This window comes from Schistocerca serialis, chromosome 9 (assembly GCF_023864345.2).
Source record: "Schistocerca serialis cubense isolate TAMUIC-IGC-003099 chromosome 9, iqSchSeri2.2, whole genome shotgun sequence".
NCBI lineage: Eukaryota > Metazoa > Arthropoda > Insecta > Orthoptera > Acrididae > Schistocerca > Schistocerca serialis.
The window spans coordinates 441772961-441785602 of record NC_064646.1 but is presented as its reverse complement, the minus strand read 5'-3'; the positions used below and the strand labels follow the sequence as shown (position 1 = coordinate 441785602).

General features: G+C 40.2%; 1 protein-coding gene across 1 annotated transcript in view; it reads left to right on the top strand.

Moving 5' to 3' along the window:
• The window catches only part of LOC126418602 (cholesterol transporter ABCA5-like), a 346051-nt gene that overhangs the window by 195657 nt on the left and 137752 nt on the right, over window positions 1-12642 (top strand). The window contains exon 19 of the mRNA XM_050085434.1: window positions 10142-10325. Within this exon, the coding sequence (XP_049941391.1) occupies window positions 10142-10325 (184 nt within the window). The remainder of the gene's footprint in view (window positions 1-10141; window positions 10326-12642) is intronic.

Here is a 12642-nt window from a genome sequence, read left to right as displayed (position 1 = left end):
TCCTTCCACAGATAATCAAAAATGTTTGATTGCTGCCTCGATTGCCAGCAAGTCGCTATCAATAGCACTCAATGTCTTCTGTTGTGTTGTAAGGGTCTATGAGTAGAAAACAAGTTGTTGCCATCAATAAACCAGCTTCTATCCATGCAACAGAATAGAAATGTCAACCTGTGCAACACGTCGTGTATAAAATGCTGCCACAGCTGCACATCACTTCTCAATCTAAAAGGCATAAATTTAAACTGGAAAAGCCCAAAAGGCAATATTACAGTGGTTTCTAGAATGTCCTCTGGGGCTACTGGAATTTGCAAAAAATACCTTTGTACACTCAACCAGTGTCAATATTGTTAAAGGCAAATATGTGAGGGACAGGATAATGATCAGGAAATGAGCAGGCAGTGAGTAAATCCCGCATAATTGCTGGGAACCATATTTTTTATGCACCATGTATAGGGGGATGCTCAAGGACTATCTGATCTAGTCACAATATCTGCTTTCAATAGCTCCTCAAACCCAGTTTGTGCTGCAAGGAGCTACTGAGGATGAGCTGTGATGGGTTGCCTGGGTAATGTGCAGACATGTGCACTGTCAACTGGTGACACTTCCCATTGGTAGCAGCCAGCTGGGAATTCTTGAAGTATGCAGCTGGAAAGTGTGCTGTCATTTACTGCAGTAACAGCTTTCATTAGCCTAAAAACATGGCCAGTATCATGTGATAATACCCAGGTTGTTCCTACACAGTTGTACAGGCACAATCAATCCCTCAATGGCACCATGGCTCACTGTAAATAAATGACAGTTGACTAAATCCAGTGACAGATGAAAATTAGACAAAAAGTTGCACCAAGTATAGGGCTGGTGACATTGGCATTATTATTGAAGACCCAAATTCCATGTCATTCTCTGTTTGCCATTAGTTTTAATGCGTAAATTGTTCACTGCTGTGAGTATATGCTGTGTTGGTATAATAGGTGCGTCACTTAGCCCATCTGGGGGGAAACACTAACTTCAGATCTGGAATCTACAAGGAAGTTTTTACCAGACATGTGATCGTTCGCGAATAACCTCTGTGGCCGGTGCAATGCCAGTAATGTTGCGTTGGTGTTCTGCCTTTCATCCTTTAATTGCAGATGCATATATTATTAGTGATGAACATTGGTGTCCTCTAACATCTGTCTGTGGTTTGGGTAACAGCAGGGTCTGTTGCCCTGGCGAACTGCATCTCCAAAATGCCTGTGACATAATGCCATTGATCAGTAGTCATATCAAACCTATGCCGATCATCTTTCCATCTGCTACTCTGGAGTAAATTCATAGCAGTATCAGAATTTCTGCTTCTGTGCTGATAGTTTCAAGCTCAGGCATATAATATGATCTTCTAAATGTTCCACTCTGTGCTCCTGCATTGGCGTACCTGTGCTTGACGTACACGTTTCGGTACTAGTCATGGCACTTGGTGCTTCAGAATTCATCCTGTGACCATTGTCAGTTGTACTCTAAATTTTATGGCTGCTGTTACTTAAAACAGGATGTTTGCTACTGTGACAAGCTTCTCTGCCAACACCTGCAATGACAGATCTTGATTTGTTGCCACAACTGGTAAATTAGTACAAAGCTACATCATGTGTAGAGGCTGTTCAGGCAGCAGATCAGGACCAGCTAGGACACACAAAGCTTGCAGCATTTGTGATGGGGATCTGTTGCCTAGCTGCTTGTAATTAAAACCTTCTGCAGTCTAAGGCTACAGTTCCCTTATTAACATGTAGCAACATTGTCATAGAACGCTTTCTATTTCTTCTATCATGGCTTCTTCTAAATGTCCAACTGCGATTATGTACTTGTCATAATTGATGTGCACTCCTTGTTGTTGAAAGATGCACTCTCTGTGTGTGAAACACATCAGTGGGTGATTAGACCAGAACAGTGAACGTTTGACATGGCCAAAATGGGTCGGGGAATACAAATCTTCCTACTTTATGGCAGTGGCTGCACATGTGGCTTAGCTGGAGATGCAGTTTGTTCCACTTTAATTCGATCCCAGGTGATAGCAATGTCATGTCTGTCATTATTGCAGAAAGATAAAAATGTCCCTTCTGAATCTTCTCTTGAAGGAATCTCATGGTTATCACTAATGTGATTTGATGAGTAGAAATAATTCTCATATAAACTGTGGAAATGACACTTAATATGTAACTTTATGTAAATATAAAGGATAATAAACAAAACTCTCCATCAACAGTAAATTAATAAGTTACTCTTTGCTAAACCAGTGATTCATCTTTTGTCTCTTATGCTGCTTACATGAACCGTAACAGCTATCACCACAATATGGTTAATTCAGTTGTTGTGAAAACTTGATAATTTTCAGTTATAAGTGTCAATGGTTTGTATAAATTTCTGTTCTGTCACTAACATTCTGGTTCTCATACATTCTTGTTATTATACATTCACTTTTTTCATGCTCTGTGAAGGCAATATGACAGAATGAGTAACGACTTATACAAAGAGCATGATACCTCTTGGCTGCTTTTGCCAGTTCTAGAAGTAATTTCCTTTCAATGAGTTATTGCATGTACTTCATTTAATACATATTCATGATCTTTCCCTGTTTCTGACCATATTTTGTGATTTGCTCTGTGATAAAAATTTAAAAGTCACTACAAGTAGTAGTTAAATTCACTATACAGGGTGATTCAAAAAGAATACCACAACTTTAAAAATGTGTATTTAATGAAAGAAACATAATATAACCTTCTGTTATACATCATTACAAAGAGTATTTAAAAAGGTTTTTTTTTCACTCAAAAACAAGTTCAGAGATGTTCAATATGGCCCCCTCCAGACACTCGAGCAATATCAACCCTATACTCCAACTTGTTCCACACTCTCTGTAGCATATCAGGCGTAACAGTTTGGATAGCTGCTGTTATTTCTCGTTTCAAATCATCAATGGTGGCTGGGAGAGGTGGCCGAAACACCATATCCTTAACATACCCCCATAAGAAAAAATCGCAGGGGGTAAGATCAGGGCTTCTTGGATGCCAGTGATGAAGTGCTCTGTCACGGGCTGCCTGGCGGCCGATCCATCGCCTCGGGTAGTTGACGTTCAGGTAGTTATGGACAGATAAGTGCCAATGTGGTGGCGCTCCATCCTGCTGAAATATGAATTGTTGTGCTTCTTGTTCGAGCTGAGGGAACAGCCAATTCTCTAACATCTCCAGATACTGTATGTAGTCCAGTTACAGTAGCACCTTCGAAGAAAAAGGGACCAAAAACTTTATTGGCTGAAATGGCACAGAAAACATTCACCGTAGGCGAGTCACGTTCATACTGAGTTGTTTCCCGCGGATTCTCAGTGCCCCATATACAGACATTGTGACGGTTGACTTTCCCGTTAGTGTGGAAAGTTGCTTCATCACTAAACACAATCTTTGAAACGAAAGATTCATCTGTTTACATTTGAGCAAGGATAAAATACAGAAATCGATTCATTTAATCTTATCAGCTGCAGACAGTGCTTGAACCAATTTCAGACGATAAGGTTTCATAACTAACCTTTTTCGTAGGACTCTCCATACAGTTGATTGTGGAATTTGCAGCTCTCTGCTAGCTCTGCGAGTCGATTTTCCTGGGCTGCGAACAAATGCTTGCTGGATGCGTGCTACATTTTCATCACTCGTTCTCGGCCGTCCAGAACTTTTCCCTTTGCACAAACACCCGTTCTCTGTAAACTGTTTATACCAACGTTTAATACACCACCTATCAGGAGGTTTAACACCATACTTCGTTCGAAATGCACGCTGAACAACTGTCGTCGATTCACTTCTGCCGTACTCAATAACACAAAAAGCTTTCTGTTGAGCGGTCGCCATCTTAGCATCAACTGACGCTGACGCCTAGTCAACAGCGCCTCAAGCGAACAAATGTACAACTAAATGAAACTTTATAGCTCCCTTAATTCGCCGACAGATAGTGCTTAGCTCTGCCTTTTGTCGTTGCAGAGTTTTAAATTCCTAAAGTTGTGGTATTCTTTTTGAATCACCCTGTATTAACTGAAGTTATATTCATTGTTAAATGTTGTGTTTTCACATGACGCGTTGGAAATTACATCATATTCAGGATGTTCAAATATAACATTTGAGATAATACTCTTTTGCCCCTGTCCATTACTTTGTTGAACACTTCTAGGGATTTTTCATTTGCAGTCTGGCCTTATGTCACTCATTGCTTTCTCTATAACTAACAAGGAAGCTGCAACAATAGTAAGACTTTGGGCTTGGATTAGGGACAATGATAGTTCAAAACCCTTTCCAGCCACTGACCAATATTTTGGTTTTCTGTTTTCCTAGTTTGATTAAGGCAAATAATGGTATGGTTCCTTTGAGAAGGATACAAGTGGCCTTCGCTATTCTTCCTCAGTATGAAGCTTGTGCTTCTTTTCTAATGATGTAATCATCAGTGGGATGTTAAATATTAACTTTCCTTCCTTTCTTCTCTATTCCTCCTTGGTACTTATGATGCAAAATTAAACATTCTGGTTTAATGGTTAGATTGGTATATTGTATACTTATAAAAATAGTTATTACTATTATTTACAAACATGCCCAAAGTCTTTCTTATCTATGAAATTTACATTTTTTGTATTTTTAAATGAATCACTATTGTCCTCAGAGTCTTTCATGTTGGCATGCCTGAATATCATCATCTTGATTTTCAAGCCGTATCAATGTTAATAAAATTCTCAAGATTTCGATGGTTATCTCTGCCTTTGTTGTCGGGAGCAAAACTGCTGACTACCAGGGCTCAGAGAGGGCCAAAATGATGCCTGCACATAAGGTGAGTTGGGGAAACTCAAAGCAGCTCCAGCCTGCCACAGGATTGAATGACATCAGGTGGCATGAGGAGCCAGCCCCATGTTTGAAACTGCTGCTCCTGTCTCCCTACAACTGTCAAGCATCTGCCTTTGCTTGTTTTTGATATCCAAAGCTCATCTCCACACCCTACTAAGCCTGTACATCTAGTCTCTTTTAAAATTGTTGCTATTCATTCTAATCTTGGCCACCTTCTGTATAACTGAATCCAAATATGTTGACATGTGAACCAAGACTCTCATGTGTTCAAACTTCGTTTTGTTTTCATTTTCCAGGCAATGCTCAGCTATGCCCAACTTGTAAAGCTTCCTTTCTTTAATATGTCATTTGTGCTTGATACAATGCTCAGCAATTGTGCAAATTCTCTGACCTACACTCATGTTCAGAAAAGAAACCAGAACACCTTGAACAACTAGAGATTGGACATTCATATTTACAGGACATGTAAGTTCTGCAGAAATGATTAGCATTTGAACCATGTTGGCCCGCAGGTTTAAGGTCAACATCGCTATCATTGCATAACATCACCTACCAGCAAAATGTGCCTGTGGCTCTCATTTTTGCTATAAACTGAAGATAATGGATCATTGTGACTTGAGTAGATATGTAGGATGCCTTCCAGACATCCACATGAACCGTACCATCAAATCAGTGAGTTTGAAAGAGAGCACATTATTGGCATGAGCATTTGTGATGCACCCATCCAGGAAACTGCTGCTCGTGTGGGGTGAAGTGTTTTGGAAACACAACAGGTGTGTGCAGAATGGTTCACAGATAGCCATAGAACATGACAATATGGGTCAGGCTGCATCATCCAGACCACCCCCCAGAAAGATCAACACCAGCTCTGAATGGCATTGCAGGACAGATCTGGGTCCTCCTTGGCTCTGGAGTAACAGTGTAACACATCGTACAGTCCATTGCTGTCTGTCTATTACGGCTTGGGTTAAGTGCATCTTGTCCACTTCTCCACCTACCTTTGATGAATGTGCAGAAACATGCTAGACAGCATTGTTGTATGGATTGATGTCACTAAGGACAGGAATGACATCAGATAGTGTTTTTGGATATTGCAGCATTTTGATTCAAAGCAGACGGGCAGCAGCATCACAATGACTGTGTTCACTTAAGACATACAGCACCAACTCAAGACATTGTGGTGTGGAATGCTATTGGGTACAACCAAAAATCACAGTTGGTGCATGTCCAGGGCACTGTGGGCAGTGTGATGTATGTGAATGACATCCTGTGTCCCTTATCCATATCCTTTCTGCACAACAACCCAGACACCATCTTTCAGCAAAATAACGCATGATCACATGTTGCACCACAAACACATACCTACTTGGTGTCACAGGATATCTGACTTTTGCACTGGCCCACCAGATCGCCAGATTGCCAATCAAACATATGTGGAACATGGCGAAACACTATGTGTGAATGCAGTGTGGATGCCTCCATCACAGGATGCCATTCACGCCTTATGCACATCAATGCCATCATGCATGGAACAGGTTATCCGGGCCCATTGCGGACCCTGTCACTACTAGGCAATACGACACATGCTGAAACAAGGTGAATGAAATCCTAATCATTTCTGCAGAACACACTAATGTACATGTCCTGAGAATATGGACGTTCTTTCTCTAGGCGTTCAAGGTGTTCTGTTTTTTTCTGAATATTAGTGTTTATAGATGCTGCTGTATTCACAGGGGATATCATACACACTGGGTAAATGAAGAGCTATGTTGTCTTTAACATATCTTGTATCTTGTGGGTGGGGCAGAACACTGGTCTTAGTCCATGTCTCTGCAGCACATATCCTAACTTGTTGCCACACAGTATGGCAGGAAAGCAACCAGTTTGTCCTCTTCTGCTGATTCACAAGGCGTTCTTCTTTGGTGGCACCTGAAACCATTTGTAATGTCTCTCTTGCTATAACCATTCCCTCTGAACACATCTCAAGTGCTGCAATTTAAACTGTAGATGGCCTTCATCAGAAATAACTTTTGTTCTGTGTACTAACATGGTAAGGACTGCTTTCTTGTGTACATGGTGATGAGAACCATTGGCTTCAGACTACCAGCTGCAGGTCCTGTATTAGAAGATGACACATACAGGGATTTAGTCCTTACCTGACACAGGACATTGCCAGAAAGAGAGGGAAGTTTTTAAAAAACTCTGGTTAGCCAGATGAAGAGGTGAAGAAATTAATGCCTCATGCTGCCGGACCTCCCAGGCTTTATGATTGCCAAGGATACATAAATAAAATGTCCCTCTTAGGCCCATTGTTAGTGCAGTCAGTTTGCCCACCTACAGACTGGGTAAAGACCTTGAAGGATTACTAGCGCCAAAAATTGTGACTTTGTGAACAGCATGTTGCCAACTCGCAGAAATTAGTTGAAAGGCTCAAGAAAATGAAAATAGGTCACAACTGTGGAATGGTTAGTCTGGACATTGTCACTTTTTATGATGGTGCTAGTGCAAGACATGCTGGATCCTTTTGCCCAACAATTTTCACCTGCAGCTGACAAGTTGTTCTGTCATGTTCTAATGACAATGTACAGTACTACTTGAACCATGATGAGTATTATGAAATAATGGATGGCACAACAATGGGGTCAGCACTATCTCCAGCACTTACAAATATCTTTATGGAGCACTTTGAGGAGCAGGCTGTGGCATTGCATCCATCTTGTATCGACAACACCTTTCTGATGTTGCCTCACAGTGAAAGTGCACTGCAGCAGTTCATTGATCACATGAGTTGGTGTCCATCATAACTTCAAATTGACCATTGTGATGGAGAAGGATTGCAAGCTAATGTTCTTGGATATTTTAGATGATTCGATGGCAGGAGGCCAGCTTGGTCATACAGTGTACAGCTGATTGATACTTGAATGCTCATTTTCACCACCCTGTACATAAGAGAGCAGTCCAGAACACATTAGTACACAGAGCAAAGATTATTTCTGACAAAGACCACTTACAGTTTGAATTGCTGCACTTGATACATGTGTTCAGAGAGAATGGTTATAAAAAGATACATTGCAAACACTTCCAGGTGGCACCAAAGAAGAATGCATTGTGAATTGACAGAAGAGGGCAAGCTGGCTGTTTTCCTGCCATACTGTGGAGCAATGAGCTGCAAATTAGGACTGCGTTGTAGAGACATGGACTCAGACCAGTGTTCCGGCCTGCCTGCAAGATGCGAGATATGGTGCATCCTGTTAAGGATGACATAGCTCATTGTGTGCCTGATGTGTATGGTGTCCCTTGCAAATGCAGTCGCTTCTATATAGTTCTAACAATCTGCACAATTGCAGAATGTTCTACTAAGCACAAGTGACATATCAAACAAAGGGAGCTTGAGAAGTTGGCCATAGCTGAGCATATGCTAGAAAAGGGATGCAAAATACAGTGTGAATTAACAGAGACCAGGGATACACAATTAGTAGGGCTTGGGGCCACGTTTTGGATATGGAAAGGAAGCAAAGGCAGATGCTTGGCTCTTGTAGGGAGGTGAGAGTGGCAGTTTCAAACATGGCGCCGGCCTCTTATGTCGTTTGATGTCACTTGGTTCTGGGGCGGGCCATAGCTGCTTTCAGCAGCACTACTCATCTTCCTTGGAGGTGTCATTTTCACCCTCTCTGATTGGTGTTAAAGGCTACAATCTAGCTTATATGAGCAGGAAACCATGTCAGACTCAGTAGTCAGTAGTTTTGCTCCTGACGATGACGGCGGTGGGGACAGCCATCAAAAGCTCAAGAATTTTATTCGAACTGAGACAGCTTGAAAACTGAGAAGGTTTTTTTCTGAAATCATTGCTCTTTAATTTCTGAACTGTATGTTTCATTGTAATAACATTACCCAGTATCATTTTCATATTTGTAGTTTCATAGCAGTCAAATATTTCACCTATAAATTTTACACTTGTACAATGGCTTCAAATTGTAAACTCAGGTGGGTATAAGGGTCAGGTTTCACTTTGACATTACTACTGAAGACAAACTATATGAGTATTTATAATATATTGTAAACTAAGTCATAATCCTATGTAGACTATTTCTTGTATTTTTCAGTATGCTGAGTTTTTTGAAAAGCAAGGTACACGCTAGTTAGTGGGGACTAATTCTGGTTTATTAACTAAGACAATGTATCTTATATTCTGAAACAAACTCCAGTGCAGGCCATATTAGAGTTCTAGGACAAAATGGAGTCAACCATATAGCATGTGGTTTCATGAGAAGGTGCTCGTGATAATAAGAACCATCTGAGTAGTGGCGCCACATCATTGACAATAATATTGTACCAGTTACTTGATTTCCTTAGTGATGTCGGTGATGCCACTTGCAATGGGATCTTCAATACTGCCTGTTCAATGACCTGTCTTCAAACAAGACATTGACCATTATTTTGTAGTTAATTTGTATTGAGTCGCACATCACATCTATAGTTCGAAATTAGTAATTATCTTGTTAGTTATTAGTCTCTTTGCCTTCCCTGGAGTATGTTGCTGGTCCCAAGTCATTGTCCTTGTTCCAAGAAATATTAAATGGTCAGAGGACTGGTATTTAGGTAACTTCTGATGGTTATTCAAGTAAATGCACTTTCTAGAATTTAAAATAGATCTTTTCTTTAATATTTCCACACTCACTTCTAATAACACACAATACTTCTATCTTCAGTAGTGTTATAAAAAAATATCAAGTTCCTTTGCAACGACTCTCCTGCTAAAAGTGTCAATTCCTCCACACATCCCTGTCAAGACACTGTACATCTCTCTTGATGAAAAAGAAGAGCAATCTCAAATAGATGTCAAAGAGTTTATAACACTGTTGACAATAATTGCTGATACAACTTCAAAACAGTTAATATTGTAGATTTGCATGAATTCAGTCCAAACATTTCAGCATTAATTCAGATGTTAAGGTTATAAACACTTAAGTATGGAATTACTAATTTTTATGAATGTGTATCTATTGAAATTATTCGTATCAAACTGAAAAGATAGATACCCACTGCTGGTCATATGTTTCTTATTATATTAGCATTATTTTTGGTGCTTAACAAGACTCACTTGTGCCATTGTTTTTCATGTATGGAAACTGCCAAACTTTCATAACATGTGTGTGAAAGTGAGGAAATGGCAGACATTTTATAAATATTGTGTTTCTTTATTATTCTCAGTCAGCTTTTTAAGTGTATCACTCAAGTATGCATTTTAAGTGTTTTCCATCTCATAATTGGCACCAATGTACTGCTTTCAGGTTTTCTTGCATTTGGAAAGAGATGAAGAAACAGATTGCACAATGGACAATCTATCTAAGAAGATGGTTAGGAATCGTGCATTAAGCAGGTCTTTGTCACTGCAGTCAAAAAGCACCTCCTATCAAAGTTTGCAAAATGAGGGTGGTATCCTTACAACAGGCATCACTGACTTTCCTGGAAAAAGTAAGTACATAACATTTCCAATTTGCAAGAGTTAGGTAGATTTCTTACTGCTGCAGATTAGAGTGTCTATTTTTACCAGACTTCTTTGCTTTGAATGAATGAACATTCCTGTCATATTTCTGAATGTTGACCACTCCTCTTGGGACAGCATGTATTTTACCAAGGATTTCCCATTATCATTCTGTGAATGAAATCTGATGTTTACGATATATCTATGCATCGCTGTTTGTTGATTAACTGGTAAATAATTTGTTCATAATTTCCATACTTGTACTTTAGTTATCTTAGTGTTAACTTGCATATGTAAACATTTATAATGTAGTGGTTTTCATCTAGATAAATGGAAATCATTTGTAGATTATTCTTATCTCATTATCCTTAAAATAGTCCCATTGCAGAACTTCACTGGGAAATACCTAACTGTCCCTGCACCAATGACTGGTGTCCAGTGAGTCCAGTCCCATCAGATAACTAAAGATATCTATTGTAACACTACTGGCACTATTCTGATCCTATTTATTGTATGGATAATCTAAAACTTCATGGTATCTAGTATTACTATAGGGCACTTATATCGATCCGTAATAACTGACCATGCTGAAGTGCCAAAGAAACTGGTACAGGCATGTGTATTCAAATACAGAGATATGTAAAGAGGCAGAATATGGCACTGTAGTTGGCAACACATATAAGACAGCAAGTGTCTGGTGCAGTTGTTGATTGGTTACTGCTGTTACAATGGCAGATTATCATGATTAAGTGAGTTTGAATGTGGTGTTACTGTCAGCACTTGAGTGATGGGACACAGCATCTCTGAGATGGTGATGAAAAGGGGATTTTCCTGTTTGACTATTTCACAAGTGTAGTGTGAATAGCAGGAATCTGATTAAACATCAAATCTTGGACATTGCTGTGTCTGGAAAAATACACTGCAAGAATGGGGCCAATGACGACTGAAGAGAATCATTCAACATGACACAAGTGCAACCCTTGTGCAAATGCTACAGATTTCAATGCTGGGCTGTTAACAAGTGTCAGCGTGTGAACCATTCAATGAAACATCGATATGTACTTTTGGAACTGAAGGCCCATTTGTGTGCCCTTGATGACTGCACAACATAAAACTTTATGCCTCACCTTGACGCGTCAACAGTGGCAATGGACTGTTGATGACTGGACACATGTTGCCTGGTTGAACGAGTCTCATTTCAAATTGTATTGAGTGGATGGACATGTATGGGTATGGAGACAACCTCATGAATCCATGGACCCTGCATGTCAGCAGGGGACTGTTCATGCTGGTGGAGGCTCTGTAATGGTGTGGGATATGTGCAGTTGGAGTGATATGGGACCACTGATATGTCTAGATATGACTCTGGCATGTGACATGTATGTAAGCATCCTGTCTGATCACGTGCATCCATTCACGTCCATTTTGCATGCCAACGTACTTGAGCAATTCCAGCAGGTCAATGCGACATCCCACATGTCCAGAATTGCTACAGTGGCTCCAGGAACACTTTCCTGAGATTACTCATTTCTGCTGGCCACCAAACTCTCCAGACATGAACATTATTGAGCATATCTGGGATGCCTCAAAACATGCTGTTTGGAAGAGATCTATACCCCCTCATGGTCTTACAGATTTATGGACAGCCCTGCAGGATTCATGTTATTAATTCCCTCCAACACTACTTCAGACATTAGTCGAGTCCATTCCATGTCGTGTTACGCCGCCTCTGCATGCTCATGGGGGCTGTACATGATATTAGGCAGGTGTACAAGTTTCTTCAGTGTATTTACTTACTCTCCAATTACCAACATATGCAACAATGAGGCTGTCTATATTATTTCACATAACTCTTGACACTTTCAGCTGAAGAGATGCATTGTTGCACTGTTTCTTGTCACCTAATGTGCAGCACGTGTCATGATTCAATGTCCTTTTGTGACTTTCAGACTGGGTATGAAATTGTCTTTGGTTGAATAAGTGGGTATTTATCCTACTTAGCACAGAACACCTTTTTTAAAAAACACCTTGTGTCTAGTGCTAAAGGCAGTTGAGTAGTAGCAGACAATTGCAAGATACAGAGACTGGGCATAATTAAGTCACCAAAATGACATGCAGTATTCTTAGCCTGGCAGTACTGGTAGTACTGGTAAGCATATTTCAGACACGTCTGTAGAAAACTGAACAATTCAGTAAATACTTTTGCTACTTGTGGAGGCCCCAATTGGGCTCATTACATCGTACATCAGATATGCCTTGAGGCAACCACACCACTGCCCTATGACTGATATAATTGTAACTTTGAAC